Consider the following 20,662-nt stretch of genomic DNA (forward strand, 5'->3'; position numbering starts at 1 on the left):
GACTTCTCTTCCCGCTTTACTGAATATGTGAAAAGTAACTAGTCATTTTAAATAGTTACTCCAGATTTATGGTTTTATAATGTCATTTTTATGGATTTGTTCATTTAAACCTTCAACTAAAAGTATGAATTTAGTCTAGGCACTACATAAACAACATTAAAAAATAGTAAATCTTTCAAGTGAATTATCTGCAGTATTAATTCATTTAAATAATGATATTAAAATATTAAGTTGAAAATTTTTCTATGGGATTCCAAGTTATAGGACATAAATTTTGTATCCTAAATAACTATTTCCTTTTATTTATTTAGGTAATACTGCTGAGAGCTCTTATCTATTTTTTAATTACTGAAAAACATTTGTATTCCAAATTCATTACCAGAGGTCATTAATTTTAATTCTGAATAATTCTTTGACCCCTTAAGTGTGTTTAAAAAAAAACCTTTTTGAATCCAAATGTGCCTTCAACAGAAATAGCACTGTTCATTTTAATCTAAGCACAAAATTTTGGTATGTTTTTACTAAAATTAAATAATACAGTTGAACAGCACAGAAGCTACTTTATCTTAAATTTACTTAAACAAACCAGTAATCAAAATTAAAAAAGGTTTAAACCAAAAAAACATTTTCCAACTTGGCTTTTCACTTTACCTTTTGAACATTGGGTTTAAAACTTAAAAAAGCAGGGATCCTGACATTTTTGTGGGCTTCGTATACACTTTTGGAGGTCTTTACAGCCAAATAAACTTAGTATTTTTACAACTTTTTTCACTTACTTCACTCTGATACGCTACTGCTTTAGTGTCGGCTAGTTGCAGCTTTATAACCAATGTTTGAATATACTCTCTCACACAAGTTTCTAAATCTGATTCGGTTACTTCGTCTTTGCTTGAATCAAACTGTAAATTGATGCTATTTTGTTAGTACTGCACTTAAAAACATCAAATTTCTAGAGACAAAGTTTGACAAACAGCACTAGATTATCATTTTTGACAGTGTTCCAAAAAAATTTCCTGACCGCTCAAAGCTTAATTAGTGCTTTTCCATTTTATGATATAATTTTCACTTCAGAAAACTTTAGTTTTTTTAACAATCACATTTTACAAACCAACAAGACCTTTCCAACACTACAGACAGAAATATAATTATTATGTTCATTGTAATTAAAAGTTACCTTAAACTCTCGTTTTTGCTTTGTTTGTAAAAGCTGACATTCTAGCATCCAATGTTCTTTTTCCTAAAACCAGAAAAAAAACTATTACTTTTTGTACAAAAGTGCAGTATTATTCCCCTTAACTGACTGAATGCGTCTAAGTAGTCCTAGTTCCAAAGTGGCAAAATGGGGCATGACATTTATATTTCATTTTAAAACTTAGTTCTTATCCCTTACCAAAAAATAAGTTGGCTAAAAACCACTTACGACAACTTGTATTTCAGTTTGTATTTGGGACAAATGCCTACTAAAAATAACCTAAATCGTCTTTATTAATCAACTTATTTCCAACTAAACTAGAATCGACATTTACATTTAACTACTTAAAACCAACTTAAAAATAATATGTAACTTCCTGACTACTAAAAACCAACTAATTACAAACTTAGCAAAATAAGTATTTTCCTACCAACTGAATAACAACTCATTACCCCTTCAACTAGTAACTTGAAATATGCTGACAACTTGAGCCTACTTAATACCAAGTTAATATCAACTAATAATGTGTATACAAACTGAAATCCAACTTATTTTTTGGTAAGGGTAAGTTCTCTTTATATTGAAACCCCATTATTTTCTACCTCTTCTAGTGGTAAGTCGGGGATCCCCTGGTTGTTAAATTTTTGGGTTGGGTTTTTTTAAGTTGGGTTTTCCAAATAAAAAAATTTGAATATATGCCCGAGCGAGTGCTTAGCTACAGCCTAAAACCAGAACGGAGAAGGACGGGGAAAGCCAGCAGCCTATTCTCTCAGCGACTTCTCTCGTTCGAAGGTACAAAGGTCGCGTCACACTCACCAGGCTCGCCTCTCATTCACCCTGGTTTTGATTTCGATTTTGGTTTTAGCATAAGTCTATAATATTTTTTCACAATTTTGTCACTTTGGGGAATATTTTACTGAGAGCTAGTGACGTCATCACAAGAAGAAAATCCCCCTAGCGAGGCTCTGTCAAAGGCTATGTGTGACGCGGACGCCAAATGGTAACGAAGCCCGTAATGCAGTCTATCTTGTGAATAGCTCTCAGTAAAAGTTTTACATGTGAAGAATAGAAAGTGTCACACTTATGAAACAATATTATACACTTATGGTTTTACTTTTACTTTTAAATAGTCGGCCGTTGAAGTTACTACTCTCGTCACATTTGTAATTAGAAAACGCTTAATAATAAAAATTCCAAAAAACCCCAACCCGACTTGACCCGGTTTTTCGGGGGTTTTTTCTCTCCCTGACCCCGACTCAAATGTCACGCCATACGATCACTAACCTCTTCCACTAACAAGATTGTTTATTTAATTTATGTTTACAAATTGTATAGGGAGAGATTGTTACATAAAAATTAGTTAAACTAAATTTAAAATACCATTATTGTACAATAAAAAAAGTTTTATTTAAAGCCACTATACAGCCATTTCGACACTGGTTAGAGTTGAAATGGCTTTAGTAGTTTAAAATAACACTTTTTATTACATAGTGGTATTTTAAATTTAGTTTAATTTCTGTTTATTAAATTAAATTTATTTAATACTGCTACCAAATTTCATTTTCATTATAAACCTACCTGTTCTAACTTTGTAACCTTTGTTTCCAAGGCATGCAACTAGATGGGAGAAAAATAAAACAAAAATAAACAACTTATAAGAATAGAAGTGTAGTCATTTTTAAGATACCAAATTTCCGTACGAGTTAACAGGGTGACCGTTTTTATAGATAGTGTTACCATAGCAGAAGTTCACTATAATATTAGTATTCAACACCCATTTGTTGAAGATTAAGCATGTATCATTCAATATTGAATACTCCTTAGTCTGATTACCTCTTGTTTATAGCAATGTGTAAATTTATACACTGCCAGTGCAACCTATAAAATTATTATTTTTTTCTTACAACTAATGTCTTATTTTCACCTAAGACCTTTACAGAAAGCGGTAAACATTTCTTCAGAGTACCCCACGTAGGACCCCAAACTGTTAAGAGTTGTATGTTATAAAATTTTCTAATTCCAATCCTATTTTACATTAGAGGCTTCCGTGATCCAGAGACTACATACAGTACAAAAAAAATAACTTAACATCTGTCTCCAAACAAATCTTCTTGGAACTTTCATGAGTGACCTCATCAGGATATTATACAGGTTGACTGTCCAAAGAAGGCAAATTAAAATACACAATTCTTTGGATCTTGAGGAAATTTTTTTGATGCATAGCCCTGAATACCATCTAACTGCCCCTTGTCCACCTAAAAATGTGGATTCCACACCGAACTACCATATTCAAGTAGAGAAGGAACAAAGCATTTGTATAACTAGTAAGAACAATAGTACGGAAAATGGGTGGGAGAGTAGTAAATCATTTTCACATGAACATAATAATAATAATAATCAGCTAGGCTAATACCCAAGGCACCACCTTAGGCGTAAGTCATCAAGCGGTTTTTAAAGCCATTAATTCAGGTGGCCGGGTTACAATGCGTAGGAGGTTGGTTGGTTCATGCGACGTGAGCCAACATGTTTTGCTGATATGGCTGTGAAATAATAATAATAAGCAGCTCAGCTAATACCCAAGGAGCCACACATGCGTAAGTCAATTAGTGACTTGTTAAGCCAATTACTCGTGGCACCCTGCGAGGTCTCTGCACTCACAAGTCAGTAACCCTGATGATATTAAATTAGTGTCAGAAAGTCTCAAAGGTTAGTTGAGGATTGAATAAAAGTTTAATTTTCCAGTTCTGAAAACCCTTTGAAGAGTTAAATTCACAAAATTTTAAGTCATTGAATGTCATAATAGAATTGCATAACAGTTTAGAGTGTTAGTACTGTAATGGACTAAAAACCATTATACCAAAAATTATAAGATAGTAGTGGGTCTATGCAAATAGAATAGACTTAGTTAAGGGGTTAAAGGACAAAAGATAACATAAGGGAAACCTTCTCATTGTTACTCACTCCACACCTTGCCTCATCATGGGTTAAGTCACCAGTATAAATTGTGTTTTTAACTTTTAATATAAAATGTATAGTTACTAATAATAAAGAAGCTAAGTTTAATTTTGAATGTCTGCACTATTTATTCACCAAAACCTGTATCTCAAAACCCCATCAGTCACAGTAACATTTATTTTTTCAAACTACATGGCCTAATATTCTTACACTTATACCAAGAATGGACTTGGGAATAATATCTCAGTGGATTTGATTCTTGGCATTGCTCCCAATGACCCACACATCTGAAAAGTAAGCTCCTTCCCCCTAGCATCTCATCTAACATAGTCATTCTCCTTAAGTATAAAATAATACATCCTTTCTTATAACATATAAGCATTGCATCTATTTCATTTTAAATGAGAACTTAATGTTATGTTATTATTAAAGCTTTATAATAAATCATTTGTGTGTTATACTTCATTGCATTGGCCAGCTAGCAAAACCCGAATAACAAAAAGAGTACAACTCTTACAAATGTGAAAATAGATGGCAGCAATAAGAACTAGTCAGAACAAGAGATAATTCCACATAAAAACCACTATTACATATATTCTTTAAAATTCTCCCATCTGCTTTGCATTCCCCAAACATTGATTGTTGCCAAGAAACCTGTAAAAGGAGCCTTTAAGAAAATCAATTTACCTGATGTCTTAAAAGTTCTTGGTTTTCTATGTAGTAATTTATTGACTCTAAATTTTTTATTGCTAAGCAATAAGGTATTTCTTTGGGTGGCACCTAAGATTTAAAAAAAATTAAATTAAAAACATTGTCTATTCATGCCAAAAATATATTAAATTATTATTAAGTCCATCACATACAACAGGCATTAATGGAATCACTAAAAACTGTGACACTCTTATTTATGTAAGACCATTATGTTCTCCTAAATACGCTTTAAATTTAGTAAACAACGATGATAATATGGACTTCCACCACTGTGAACTAGGTAGTGTTTGAGCATATTTTACTACGATACAGGGTCTTAGTTTTAGGATAATTTTTTGTTCAGAGTCAATAATATACATCATGATTTCTAAGAAAAGCGTTCTATTTACTTTGAAAATTTTTCAATAAGCTGTGCCGAAAAAAATCAGGTTAGACATAACTTATTAAATCAAAATGCATGACCCAAAATTATTAGGGTAATGTGGATAATTATTTCTAATAAAATTGCTAATCACTTTAAAGTTAAACCAGCCAATTAAAACGATTTGAGATAATCAAAAAGTATTACTGGAACACCAAGAGATGGATCTTACTCCCCATGGTTTCACTCAGGAATACATGTACTACTTACATCTTCAGGATCTTGAAGTAAATTTACATATTTCCTAGCTCTACTCTTGAACCCAGTTACTGCACCATTCACGCAGGCAGTATTTCTAAGTGAACCAAAAAGTTTCTTGGAATTAAAAATATTATCTTTTGGAACATCGGATATCATCTGAAAAAAAGGTAACATTAATTATGCACATCATATAAGACCAAAATTATATGAGTTTCCCATAGATTTTTAGAAAATATTTAGGTCCTAGATTAATATACTATTTCTGAAAAGACTAGCTATTAATAAGAGGTTTTCCACTCCTAGCATCATCCTTGTTATAAAATTACTATTCTCAGATATGATGGAAAGTAAAATTTTTAAAACCCTATTTTAACCCCACATTGGGCAAATTATTTGACATTTGAAATACTATAGTAATAAACTGGCCAATAATTTGGTTGAAAAACCTGTGCTGCAAAAAAAATTAAATTTTCAATATGGTATTTGGCATTTTTTGAAAAATATAAAGTTCAATTTAATCCTAAAATATGGGCGCTTGTACCTTTAAACGATTTATACTCTTAACCATACCAGGATAAGCTCATAATAGTTTGGCAAAATAAGTGCTGAAACATATTTTCGAAGCTGTTACATATTCACTAACATCATCTAACCCTTACCAAAAAATAAGTTGGCTAAAAACCACTTAGGACAACTTGTTTTTCAACTTGGTTTTCAGATTGTATTTGGGACAAATGCCTACTTAAAAATAACTTAAATCCTCTTTATTAATCAACTTATTTCCAAAACTAAACCAGAATCAACATTTACACTTAACTACTTAAACGCAACTTAAATCCTACTAGGGAAACATCTAAAAACCAACTTAAAAATATTATGTAATTTCCTGACTACTAAAAACCAACTAATTATAAACTTAGCAAAAGCAGTATTTTCCTACCAACTGAATAACAACCCTTACCAAAAAATAAGTTGGTTAAAAACCACTTAGGACAACTTGTTTTTCAACTTGGTTTTCAGTTTGTATTTGGGACAAATGCCTACTTAAAAATAACTTAAATCCTCTTTATTAATCAACTTATTTCCAACTAAACCAGAATCAACATTTACATTTAACTACTTAAAAGCAACTTAAATCCTACTAGGGAAACATCTAAAAACCAACTTAAAAATATTGTAATTTCCTGACTACTAAAAACCAACTAATTATAATCTTAGCAAAAGCAGTATTTTCCTACCAACTGAATAACAACTTATTACCCCTTTAATAGTAACTTGAAATATGCTGACAACTTGAGCCTACTTAATACCAACTCAATATCAACTAATAATTTGTATACAAACTAAATACAAACTTATTTTTTGGTAAGGGAACTTATTACCCCTTTAATAGTAACTTGAAATATGCTGACAACTTGAGCCTACTTAATACCAACTCAATATCAACTAATAATGTGTATACAAACTAAATACAAACTAAAATCCAACTTATTTTTTGGTAAGGGAACTTATTACCCCTTTAATAGTAACTTGAAATATGCTGACAACTTGAGCCTACTTAATACCAACTCAATATCAACTAATAATGGGTATACAAACTAAATACAAACTGAAATCCAACTTATTTTTTGGTAAGGGAATGTTCTCTATATCGAACAAAAATAATATCAGTAAAACTGAAATAGATAATCCAAATTTTTTGTTTGACAGATCTCAAATCATCATCTAGCTTTAGCTAGTGCTAGATAGCATATATGATCTGCTTTCCACTGGTGGGAGAACAAACAAATGTTAATATTTAAATATAGCCAAACATATCCCTTACCAAAAAATAAGTTGGATTTTAGTTTGAATTTAGTTGGTATACACATTTTGGTTGATATGAAGTTGGTTTTAAGTAGGCTCAAGTTGTCAGCATATTTCAATAAACAAGTTAAAGATGTAATAAGTTGTTATTAAGTTTGTGGGAAAATACTTTTTCCTTTAAGTTGGTAATTAATTGGTTTTTAGTTAATGTTTAGTTGGCATTTGTCTCAAATACCAACTTAAAACCAACTTTAAGTAGTTCCTAGACAACTTATTTTGTGGTAAGGGATACCCTACTTTCATTGAATGAAATAAATGGTGTTCATAATAATAGCAGTACAAATTTAAAATGAAATATTATTTAAGTTAGTAAGAAAAATGATACATCTACAGCTACATCCTAATAAAGTGGGAATATATAGCTAAAAGCAGACGATGCTAAAGCCCAATAGTCATCTACAGTCATACATAAACTTATTTTTGGAGGTATATTTCAAATTATTAACGCCTGCTATCAATCTTGTCGAAGAAATGCGACTAGTGGGTCACTGAAGAAACGGAAATGAGTTAGTCAGCAAGCTTGCAGGAATGAATGAGAAATCAGGAACCAATAAGACTTGGATTAAATGTTGAATTTACATACTGAACTTATTATTATTATTATTGTCTTTTAGCACTTCCATACATCATTAAAAACTGTTAAAAATACACAATATAATAAAATCTAGGCCTAATAAAACCATTATATATTTCAAATCTCCACACAGTATCTAAAATTAAACGTTTATGCTCTATCAATAAGCAGAAAATCATGGTATTTTATTTCCTTAGAGGATTGCACATTGTATCTGCCACTTTAGAGGTATTCATCCGTAGAAAAATTAGTGGAATGAGTAGTATGTACACTGGAGCAGATGGGAAAAATCTTGAAGAGGGAAGTGTGAGATCTTAGGTAGTATTGGGGACACAGAGAAACCAGGTCTCCTGATAAATCATACTTCAAAAGTCGAATAATTAGCCCCTTTCAGACGCATGGCAGAATTTTGATGCTGCGCAGTTTAAAGGGTTAATTTCTTAAAGTTTACCATCAAAAAATTACCTATATCATACAATTTTTTAAAGGCATCAAAATAAAAATTAATTAGTTCCTTCCTCACTCTGTTTAAAAAATGTTGCAAAATTATTATTTCATAGTAAAACTATAAACTTAAGAAAACACCTTACCTTTTCCAAAATATTAACTATGGCAACTAAACATGACAGTATGCATTGATCTGTATTTTTTGTTTCGACACTGACAGTTGGAAGTTCATGTTCTACAGCTATTTTACAACTGAACTGCTTTTTAACATCTATGTAAAGAGACAACAATACAATACATTAATTTATAGAAACCAACTGTGTAGTTAACATTATTTACCACTGAAAATTTCCAATAGGTATTCTACTGAAAAAAACAGTCTTTGAAATATGTAATTAAGATTTCCAGTTACTCTTCCATCTTGTTTTAAAATGTCTGCAATAGAAAAACCAAAGCTATAATTATATTTCACGTAAAAGTGCCAGTTTCCTATCTTCATCATATTAAATTTCTAGAATAACTAGTGCACATTTTTGGTAGACTTCAGACTATATCATTATACCTTACACATGCTCTTTTTCACCTTGTTATCACAGCGAGCGCATGGAGGGAGCCTTGCACAATTTTTTTTTCTCTAATCTATTTGGATGACTTTCAGCCTACATCATACCGCGCAAAGCTATCATTAACAATTTTGGGGAAAAAGATTTTAGACAACCAGTTATTTACAAATTGGTTATGTGGATATGAATTACCAATATGAAGCACACTTTTTCTGGATAGTATAGTTTGTTCACGAAAAGTTAAAAAACTAACTTACAACTCGTGATTTTTTTCAAAAACTATGTTTTCTAGAAAGTTGAAATTTGTACTGTACATTATACGTGCCGGGGGACACTTTCTACCAAAAATGGATCTAAATCGAAAAATATTTTCACGTTTTTTGAAAATTTAAATTTTAACCGCTAGGTGCTATAAGAAAATTGTCAATGAGAAAATTGTAGAGCGTCACCGAAAACGTACAAATAGCATTGGCGCGAAAAAAATAGACGTCTTTTTCACTGAAAAAATAAGACTTGAAAAAGTGACAAGTTGGGCAAGCTAAAACAATTTTTTTTAATTCCATTGGGAGAGTAGTGTAACTTTAAGAAAGTCAGAAATTTGTTAATCTGGTGGTTAATGCAATAAACACCGCTGAAAAATCGTGGAGACAATGGCGAAGAAGGTATTACACGATTTAATTTTGTGGGATGAAAAATGTGAATTTTTAAAAAAAAAAAAGACATTTTATTTATCTACTTACAAACAAAATTTATAAGTACGTTTCGAAAATACCACCTTCGGCTGCAATGCAGGCTTGGGCGCGAACAATCATATTGTCGAAGGCGGCTTGAATCATTTCCGGGGTTACTTCCCGGCAAGCGCTTACAATTCGTTGACGCAGCCCTTCAAGGGTCTCAGCCGGAGTGGCGTACACCTTGTCCTTGACGGAGCCCCAAAGAAAGAAATCCAACGGAGTTAGATCGGGCGACCTTGCTGGCCAGTGTACGGGACCGTTTCTCCCTATCCATTGTTGTGGAAATTCGTTGTTTAGGTAATCTCTCACGGCTCTGGGGTAATGAGGCGGGGCACCGTCTTGCTGAAACCAGTCTTGCTCGTTGCGCCAACGGCAGTTCGTCAAGTTGTTGTTCTAGCTCATTTCTCAAGACATCTAAATAACTCTGGTCATTTAGATTTTGCGGTAAGAATACTGGACCAATTAAACGGTTTCCAATAAGACCAATCCAAACATTCAAGCGCCCAAATTGAAAATGGTGATGGTGTTCATATCCCCAGTGTGGATTTGTCTTCCCAAACATGATTATTTTGGTGATTGTAAGGGCCATCTCTTGCACACAAGGATTCATCCGAGAATAGCATGTTGCGGAGGAATTGCGGGTCGTCGTGCACGGAATTTAGCAGCCAGTTGCAAAAATCCAGCCGTTGTTGATCGTCTCCATCTCGTAAACCGTGGTGAAGCGTTGCTCTGTAAGGATGGTACTTATGCCTATGTAAAATTTCCCAAATGCGAGTTTTACTGCAAGCCAAATTGCATTAAACACCAGATTAACAAATTTCTGACTTTCATAAAGTTACACTACTCTCCCAATGGAATTAAAAAAAAGTTATTTTAGCTTTCCCTTCCCTAAACTGCAACCTTGTACCTCTTCGTGGTGGAAGGGAGTAACAGGTGGAGGGGCAACCTTCCATGCTGACCAACTAAAGCTCTGCTTCTTCCTTAAGCTAAGGTGTAAGGTATCGTGCTGAGGGCTGTGTGGTACCGGGGAAGCGAAAATACGGTATCATTAAGGATCCCCTCGGGGAACCAGGCGACACCCCGTTGTATTCTAGCCTTCCACCTGGACAGAGGATTAAGTGTGGTGACCGTATACTTTCCTCTTTACTCGTGGGATCTGCATGGATTCTTTAAACAAAACAAACAACAACAAACAGGGCAAGGGTCTGTCTTCGACAGTACCCGGCCAACAGGGATTGGGCAACCAATCTTCAAATAGCACAGGACAAGGGTCTATCTCTACCAGTACCCGGTCTGCAGGGTTAGGGTCCTCCCAAGGGGGTACCCAACCCGGACAAGGGTCTGGTTCTGGTGGTACCCAGTCAAAAACATCCAACAAGAACCTTAAGCGCAAAGAGCGCCGGAAGGTTCAAAAGCAGAAGGGGGCAGATGGTCCACAGTTAGGGGACGTAGTCAACCCTCCTTCTGGCAAAAGACTAAGGTCTTATAACTCGGCTGTATCTTCCGAGTCTCAGCAGAAGGCTTCCAAAAGGCCTAGACCTTAAAGTGAAGTTGCAGGGTCGACCAAGATGGCCATCATCAAAGATGGCTTTCCAGTCGCCACTATATCGGATGAGGAGTTTAACACCATCCAGTGTGGAATTCTTGAGCAGATAGATGGGATACCTTCGGGTAACCCTCTACCTCGCTTCTCGAATTTCCAACTATCCAGGGGTGCTATTACTTATATATGCGGTGACAATTTGTCATGTGAATGGTTGAAGAAGGAGTTCGACCAAAATGATAGGATGTTGGAGGGCACGAGGCTTCTGGTCACAGTAGCCAGTGCGCTTCCAAAACCTTTCAAGTTCGCCTTTAAAACCAAGAACGTCTGGACGAAGGACCCAGTTGTTCTTTTAAAGTGGTTGAGGGCCTACAACAGTGAGCTGAACACTCACTGCTGGAGGGTTGTAAACTGCATAGCAGAAAAAACCTCCATTCGCTGGATTTTCCAGATAGATGGGGGTTCGATGTCTGTTATTAGGAAGGCCGAGTTCAGGGCAGACACCGGCTGGGATAGGGGCATTTTCAAAGTGCTTCACGATCCAAGTTCGGGTAAACCCGAAGATGAGGCTACGGCCGGGTCAGACATGTCTGGCACAGAAGGTGGGAACATTCTGTTAGGTGGAGAGGATGCACTAACAGATGGGATGGGTGGTATCTCTATTTCAGATATAGAGGACACCTTGCTGGGTGCAGAACCCAATGTAAAGGGAGATGCCTCATCTAAAGGGGCAACAGAGGAGGATACAAGAAACTCTGAGGAAGCCGGAGGGAGTGGTGTGGTTCTCACACCCACCTCTGGGAATAATCAGTAGTGACGGGTACTCCTCTGCTATCTATCCGAGAAGATGGGCATCAAGGTGGTTCAGATAAACCTGCACCACTGTAAGGCAGCCTCAGCAGTATTATGCCGCAGGTTTGCACTGGAGGGCATAGACGTTGCACTCATACAGGAGCCATGGACTCTCAAGGGCCAAATTCTTGGTCTTAAAAGTGCAGGTAATGTCTTTTACGATTATAACTGCGATACACCTAGGACTTGCATACTAGTAAGAAAAGGAATTCATTCTCTTCCGCTATCTATGTACTTCTCTAGGGATACGACTGTAGTTAGACTGACGGGAGACGAAGAGCTAACTATAGCATCGGCATATTTCCCATATGATGAAACCATTTCCCCTCCATCACAGGAGGTGACCAACCTGGTCGACCACTGTGAGAGAGAGGGAAAGAGGCTGATCATCGGATGCGATGCAAATGCACACCACGTAGTATGGGGCAGCAGTAACTGCAACAGACGTGGCGAGGACCTACTGGAATATTTGGTTAGTACAAAACTTCATATTCTCAATAAACACAATGTACCAACTTTTGTTACTTGTAACAGAAGTGAGGTCATTGATCTTACGCTGTGTACAGAGAATGTCGCAGATGTAATTCATAACTGGCATGTGTCTAGTGAACCATCATTGTCGGATCACAGACACATCTGCTTTAGTATCCTGGTCAAACCTACCCGGGTTGACATAGGGATTCGTAATCCCAGACGTACGAATTGGTCTGGCTATAGGGAAGACCTAGGTCTTTATCTTAAAGATGAGAAGCCAAGGCTCTCATCGGTGCTGGACTTCGATTTGGCTGTTGATCATGTGCAACATGCTATAATCGATTCCTACCACCGAAACTGTCCAGTGAAGTCTACCAACCAGCCAAGGCTAGTTCCTTGGTGGACAGCTGAGATTGGTGGACTTCGCAACAACACAAGGAAGATCTTTAATCGGGCAAAAAAGACGGGCGACTGGGTTTCTTACAAGAGTACCCTAACCGCCTATCACAAAGATATTCGCGATGCCAAGAGGGCATCATGGAGAAGTTTTTGCGAGAATATATCTGATATTCCCAGCACTGCCAAACTAATGAAAATTATGGCACATGATAATACTAAACATCTCGACACCATTCTAGTGTTTCTTCTAGACTGGTTCTAAGCTGCTTGGATCTCCTTTTTAATCTCGGGACGCTTAATAAGGTTCAACTTTATTGGGTCCCTGGACATGAGGGGTATCATGGGAATGAAAAGGCTGACGTCTTGGCCAGGGAGGGTGCGACGGTTGGGTTCTGTGGACCAGAACCCGCTGTCCCTATCCCCCGTGGCTTTATACGCAGCCTGGTCTCCAAATACATGACTAACCATCAACTCGAGCTTTGGCTCGAGATGCATGGCCAAAGACCGGCTAAGGAGTTTATCCCTGGCCCCTCTAGGCAAAGTGCGAAAGAACTGCTTTCGCTCTCGAAATCTAGTATAAGGTTGGTTACTGGCCTGCTTACAGGTCACTGCCAGCTCAATAGACATTTAAATCTTATTGGTATCAGTGATGACCCACGTAGGGCCTGCAAGGCCGAGGAGGAGACTGCCTCTCACGTTCTTTGTAGCTGCGACTTTTATGCGGCTCAAAGGCTAGAGCATCTTGGGATGCATCAATTACAAACTAACGACTTCTTTAATATGCCGGCCAAAAATATTTTAAGGTTTGTGTCGGAGATAGGACTTTTCTAAGTCATGGGTCAGGGGTGCACAATGGACCTAGGGTCGAAGTGCATGGGTGGGCATTTATGCCTTCCCGCCCCCTCTCAATAATAACAGAAATTTGTTAATCTGGTGGTTAATGCAATAAACACCGCTGAAAAATCGTGGAGACAATGGCGAAGAAGGTATTACACGATTTAATTTTGTAGGATGAAAAATGTGAATTTTTTAAAAAAAAAAGACATTTTATTTATCTACTTACAAACAAAATTTATAAGTACGTTTCGAAAATACCACCTTCGGCTGCAATGCAGGCTTGGGCGCGAACAATCATATTGTCGAAGGGTGCTTGAATCATTTCCGGGGTTACTTCCCGGCAAGCGCTTACAATTCGTTGACGCAGCCCTTCAAGGTTCTCAGCCGGAGTGGCGTACACCTTGTCCTTGACGAAGCCCCAAAGATAGAAATCCAACGGAGTCAGATCGGGCGACCTTGCTGGCCAGTGTACGGGACCGTTTCTCCCTATCCATTGTTGTGGAAATTCGTTGTTAAGGTAATCTCTCACGGCTCTGGGGTAATGAGGCGGGGCACCGTCTTGCTGAAACCACAGTCTTGCTCGTTGCGCCAACGGCAGTTCGTCAAGTTGTTGTTCTAGCTCATTTCTCAAGACATCTAAATAACTCTGGTCATTTAGATTTTGCGGTAAGAATACTGGACCAATTAACCGGTTTCCAACAAGACCAATCCAAACATTCAAGCGCCCAAATTGAAAATGGTGATGGTGTTCATATCCCCAGTGTGGATTTGTCTTCCCAAACATGATTATTTTGGTGATTGTAAGGGCCATCTCTTGCACACAAGGATTCATCCGAGAATAGCATGTTGCGGAGGAATTGTGGGTCGTCGTGCACGGAATTTAGCAGCCAGTTGCAAAAATCCAGCCGTTGTTGATCGTCTCCATCTCGTAAACCGTGGTGAAGCGTTGCTCTGTAAGGATGGTACTTATGCCTATGTAAAATTTCCCAAATGCGAGTTTTACTGCAAGCCAAATTGCATTAAACACCAGATTAACAAATTTCTGACTTTCATAAAGTTACACTACTCTCCCAATGGAATTCAAAAAAAGTTATTTTAGCTTGCCCAACTTGTCACTTTTTCAAGTCTTATTTGGTCAGTGAAAAAGACGTCAATTTTTTTCGCGCCAACGCTATTTGTACGTTTTCGGTGACGCTCTACAATTTTCTCATTGACAATTTTCTTATACCACCTAGCGGTTAAAATTTAGTTTTCAAAAAACGTGAAAATATTTTTCGATTTAGATGCCATTTTGGTAGAAAGTGTCCCCCGGCACGTATAATGTACAGTACAAATTTCAACTTTCTAGAAAACATAGTTTTAGAAATAAATCACTTTTTCGAGCAAAAAAACACCCTGTATATTCCATCTGTGTATACACCAAAAAATAAGTTTGATTTAAGTTTGTATTTATTTGTTTTACACATTTTAGTTGATTTTAAGTAGGCTCAAGTTCAGGGCCGTAACCAGGGGGGGGGGGGGGCGGTCGGGCCGTGCCCACCCTGGACCGTATGGTTGTATGTACAATTTTTTTTAATTGGTTCCATTGCGTGCCCACCCTGAAATCAAATCCTGGTTACGGTGCTGCTCAAGTTGTCAGCATATTTCAATAAACAAGTTAAAGGGGTGATGAGTTATTAATATTTAGTTGGTATTTGCCTCAAATACAAACTTAAAACCAACTTTAAGTAGCTCCTAGACAACCTTTTTTTTTAGTAAGGGTTTGGATTTTTTTCGTTCATAGTCTTAATAACAGGGTTTATTAGTTAGATAAATAGTTCAGTGGTGCAATTACTCGAAATATAAAAGTAGCAATTCCCAATGTTACAGTTAATTACTAGCTACTATAAATCAATACTAATAAAAAAGTTCCATATAAAAACTTACCATATCTGCTTAAAACAATCATCCACCTTTCAATTCTGCTAAAGGCTCGAACAACTTTAAAAACTAAATTATCGAGTGAATAAAATGAAGCTGCTAATCTCGGAACAGTCTCTGACATCTTATATTTCATCTGCAAACTATAAAATGATTGATAGAATTATAATTTATAATGAACTTAAATTTTTACACCTTACCAGAATGTAATATATGGTAAAAGCTTCTGAAGATAGGACACATATTTAGACACACTATTCACAAAAATTGAACTTGTGAACGCATTAGACTGTAAAAAAATTGTCTTCATTAGTGTTAATTTGATGATACTACAATCATGTATTAAAATTAATACAACTTACCCAAAGTAAGGTCGAATTATTTTGTCGTTTTGAGTGAAAATTCATGAAAGATTCTTCAATTGCCTTCAAATATGTTGGATGTTCATGTAAATGTTCTACAAACTACAAAATTAAACATAAATTATTAATTAAATATAAGTTCCATAAATTCCAAAAGGGTTCAAACACTAAGAAAAATGATAAAGGAAACTTCAAACACATTTATGAGCTGTTAAATAAACTGCTGGAATATATTCAGGTTACACGTCCCATCAATTTCAGGTTCTGATTGGGCAGTGGGTTGAATACTCCTCTTCAAAAGTCGCTTGGTGCCTTGGGTATTAGCCTAGCTGATTACTATTTTTTTTTAAATCAGGGTAGAGGCTGGTAAATTTAACTGAGCTGAAGTAATATGGTGTAACGCGAAGGCTGCAATCAGTTTCATATCTCCGCGAATTTTTATTTCCGCAAAAAAATTTTGACCCCGAAACGTTCAGTATCGTCTAAAGTATAAAAAAAAATGCATAAAGTAGGATATGTAATACCTTTAGCTATGGTTATCATTTTGGGAAAGTTCTTTCGCCAAAAAAAATCATTTTTGACATTAAATTACATGGGAATGATAAGCAGTTGCAGAATAGGGGAATGGGGTACATTATCATTATCAGGAAACTATAGAGGTATACACTTGGAATGTCTAAGGTTTCATTGGGACGGTGATACGAAAGCGCACCGAGAAAAAGGCGGGGCTTAACTACGTCAAGTGTAAGATGTAAACACGACATTTCTAATTCATTGGCTTGAGGTTGACGCGAAAAGAATGCGTCGTCATGGAAACAACCCTTACCAAAAAATAAGTGGTCTTGTAACTTTTTAAGTTGGTTTTAAGTTGATATTTGGAACAAATGCCAACTAAATACCAACTAAAAACCTACTTAAAAACCACTTTACACCAACTTAAAACCAACTAAAAGCATTCTTAATAAAGACCACTTAAAACCAACTTAAAACTTACTTAAAAAGACCTCTTAATAAAGACCACTTAAAGCCAACTTATAACCTACTTAAAAATTATAAGAAATTATCTAACCACTAAAAACCAACTTTAAAAAATGAGTATTTTCCAGCCAACTTAAAAACAACTTATTACCTCTTTAAATAGTTTATTAAAATATGCTGGCAACTTGAACCTACTTAAAACCAACTTAAAACCAACTTAAATGTGAAAACCTACTAAATACCAACTAAAAACCAACTTAAAACCAACTAAATACCAACTAAAAACCAACTTATTTTTTGGTAAGGGAAATAGGCGGTCTTCCCGCTCAAAATAGACTTATAAAACAATGGATCTAAAAACCTCAATTTGTTATCGTACTTAATATTTTAAAGTAATTATAATGTTCTTCGTGAAAGAAGTGTATTGATACCTAATTTCAGGTATTTGTATGGTTATAAAAGAGATAATCAGGTAAGCTAATAATATAATAACCATGACTAGGCTTAATGACGAGTTTTCAACGAATTAGTGTAGCGAGGCGCAAGAGTTTTTCTCGTGAGTTTTCCCGCTTTAAGACACGCCCGTTTCTACTAGCTTCATCACGGCCGTAAAAATCTTCCTTAGACATTCCAAGTGTATACCTATATAGTTTCCTTCCTGTCATTATATATTAGAATGATAAAAAACTTACTTTTTTTAGAACATTAGACTCTGTATTTGATGAAAGTCCACAATTAATAAAGTTTTCTATTTGCTGCTCCATATACATGTGCAAATCAGAAAGTTTTCGAAGAAACTCAACAAGATTTGAACCAAATAAGGATAAACAGCTAATGACATCTCTCCAATATTGCATTGCAAAGACTGGACACTCAAGATTCATTAAATTCATATTTCCTAAAAATTGACTTGCATTTAAACCCATGTAAAATTAGCAAACAAACCCACATGCTTTTAAATAAATAATGTTATCAAAAACATAGCAAACAAATTCTAAAAATCACTGTATAAAAGTTTCAAAAAATTACAGGTGGCGCTAAAAACTCATATCCGGTGCCCCTGGATAGAAGAAAAACAAAAAATAACACCTAGCTAACAAGGACTTTGCCTTAGGAAGCTAGCCCGTGCAACATCCTTTAATGTTTAATCCATGTTTTGTCCACAAGTTCTATGGTTTTCCCTTTCCATAAAAACTGCTAGTCGTTAACGGTTGTGTAGGGAGCTGTTGGCTCACGTGGCATGAGGGTCTTGTCACCACCCTCCTACGTAATCTAACCCGGCCACCTAAATTAAAGGCAATAAAAGTCCCTAGATGACTTGGGCCTTAAATGGCCTAGCTGATTAAACTAACAAGGAGACTACCCGAGGTGTAACTCATCGATTTTGTTTAAATTCAGGGATTAAGTAAACCTTCATGTAACTTAAAAAACCCAAAAGGGAAAAAATGCGATGGTCTTTAGTTTTACCATGGCAACCAAAAATGTTTTTGACAACTAAATTATTATATTTCCCTATGTAAATTAACATGGCAAAATCAAAGATTCTAAGGGTCCCTCTCTCCCCCCTTATGAAATTATTCATAAACAAAGGTGGTTAAATTTGGGTAAATATCTAATTTTGGGTAAATATCCAATTTTGGGTAAATATCCAATTTTGGGTAAATATCCAATTTTGGGTAAATATCCAATTTTGGGTAAATATCCAATTTTGGGTAAATATCCAATTTTGGGTAAATATCCAATTTTGGGTAAATGTCCAATTTTGGGTAAATGTCCAATTGTGGGTAAATGTCCAATTGTGGGTAAATGTCCAATTGTGGGTAAATGTCCAATTTTGGGTAAATGTCCAATTTTGGGTAAATGTCCAATTTTGGGTAAATGTCCAATTTTGGGTAAATGTCCAATTTTGGGTAAATTTACAATTTTGGGTAAATTTACAATTTTGGGTAAATTTACAATTTTGGGTAAATATCTAAATTTTGGTAAACTTCTAAATTTGGGGTCATTCCACGATAAATCGACCAATTTTTTTGGAATTTACCAAATTAGTAAAAATTAGTCTTAAGGGTTATTCTGGTTGATCTAAATTTAAATGGGTAAATTCAGGTAAATTGATAAAATTGATATAAAATGTCTGAATTTGGGTAGATTGATAAGGTACTGTAAATTGGGTGAATTCATATCTAATATCTTTATTTGTTTAGATTTATCAGGCACTGTAAATTGGATAAAATTTTACCAGCTACTGTGAATTGGTTGAAATTTTATCAGCTACTGTGAATTGGATGATATTTTATCAAGTTTTTAAATTGAATAAAATTCGAGCAGGTTAATTATGTAAATTTAATTCGAAAAGCTTTATTAAGTACGTGTAAAATGAAAGTTAAACAATATTGTTTAAGATAATTTTTAATTTAAATGAAATATTTGAATGTATTTATATAGAAACCAATTTAGACATTGGCCCAAAATAAGACATTGACCCAAAATTTGATATTTACCCAAAATTGGATATTTACCCAAATTTAACCACCTTTGTTTAAATTTTTTTTGAATAATTTCATAAGGGGGGACACCCTTAGAATCTTTGATTTTACCATGTTAATTTACATAGAGAAACATAATATTTTAGTTGTCAAAAACATTTTCGGTTGCCATGGTAAAACTAAAGCCCATCGCATTTTTTCCCTTTGGGGTTTTTTAAGTTACATGAAGGTCTAATTAATCCCTGAATTTAAACAAAATCGATGATTTACACCTCGGGTAGTCTCCTTGTAAGTTCAAGCAACAAATTTAAGAAAACTACCTAAAGAAGGGTAAATTAAAAATTTATGATATTAATACTTTTAGGTACGTTCAAAATTCAGTCATGGATATTTATTTTTTCTGAAAAATGTTTAAGTTTTCGTTGAACTTGGAAGTCAAGATTGAAACACCATCGGACATTCACATTTTCCAATCCGAATAATATTTATTTAGGAAAAGTTGCCTATATGAAATTTATGTTTTCTATTAACAGAAAAAGCACCTTCAACCATGTTATAGTTCTACAATATTTAAAGTAATCTGATATTTTATTACAGGGGTATCGTTTATACACCCTTATGCATAGCATACCTACATTATAAAAATATATGATTATAGATAAAATAAAATTTATAGGAAAATTAAACAAATATTTTATATTTGTAGATACAAGGATATATACTTCTTTATCTACACCGAAGAATGATTCAAGTCAGGGTATAACTGTGTTCAGATTTCAATATAATAAAGAGAAAATCATTTACTTGAATCAACAAAAGGAAGTCTTTCTTGTAAAATAAAAAGTGCGGATGATAGCTTCTTCCCAAGCTCTGTTTCTACTTTTTCTAAATCTTCCCTACTGTGAAAACAAATAAAGAACATTAAACAAGTACACAAATGAAAAACTTTAAACAAAAAAAGAATAAAAAGTATAAGGCAACCAAAAGTAATACATAAAATTTTTAATTATTCACTCATTTATGGTTTAGTGGTTAAAAAAGTGCACTAACAAGGAGACAACCCGAGGTGATAATCACCGATTTTGTTCAAACTCAGGTATAGTGTACACCTCCATGTACCTTAAAAAACCTGCAAGGAAAAAGTTGC

General features: G+C 35.0%; 1 protein-coding gene across 3 annotated transcripts in view; it reads right to left on the reverse strand.

Moving 5' to 3' along the window:
• LOC149939563 (protein phosphatase 1 regulatory subunit 21) overlaps positions 1-20,662 on the reverse strand; it is a 74,240-nt gene that overhangs the window by 1,120 nt on the left and 52,458 nt on the right. For all 3 annotated transcript variants that reach the window (XM_090180074.1, XM_090180073.1, XM_090180072.1), the window contains 12 exons: positions 20,320-20,414; positions 17,722-17,927; positions 16,052-16,153; positions 15,890-15,978; positions 15,696-15,832; positions 8,707-8,802; positions 8,511-8,638; positions 5,490-5,636; positions 4,835-4,927; positions 2,771-2,809; positions 1,175-1,237; positions 777-899 (listed from right to left, as the gene is read on the reverse strand). In XM_090180074.1, coding sequence (XP_090036200.1) covers positions 777-899; positions 1,175-1,237; positions 2,771-2,809; positions 4,835-4,927; positions 5,490-5,636; positions 8,511-8,638; positions 8,707-8,802; positions 15,696-15,832; positions 15,890-15,978; positions 16,052-16,153; positions 17,722-17,927; positions 20,320-20,414 — 1,318 coding nt within the window. The remainder of the gene's footprint in view (positions 1-776; positions 900-1,174; positions 1,238-2,770; positions 2,810-4,834; positions 4,928-5,489; positions 5,637-8,510; positions 8,639-8,706; positions 8,803-15,695; positions 15,833-15,889; positions 15,979-16,051; positions 16,154-17,721; positions 17,928-20,319; positions 20,415-20,662) is intronic.

Source organism: Leiobunum rupestre, chromosome 6 (assembly GCF_980474605.1).
Source record: "Leiobunum rupestre chromosome 6, qqLeiRupe1.1.hap1, whole genome shotgun sequence".
NCBI lineage: Eukaryota > Metazoa > Arthropoda > Arachnida > Opiliones > Sclerosomatidae > Leiobunum > Leiobunum rupestre.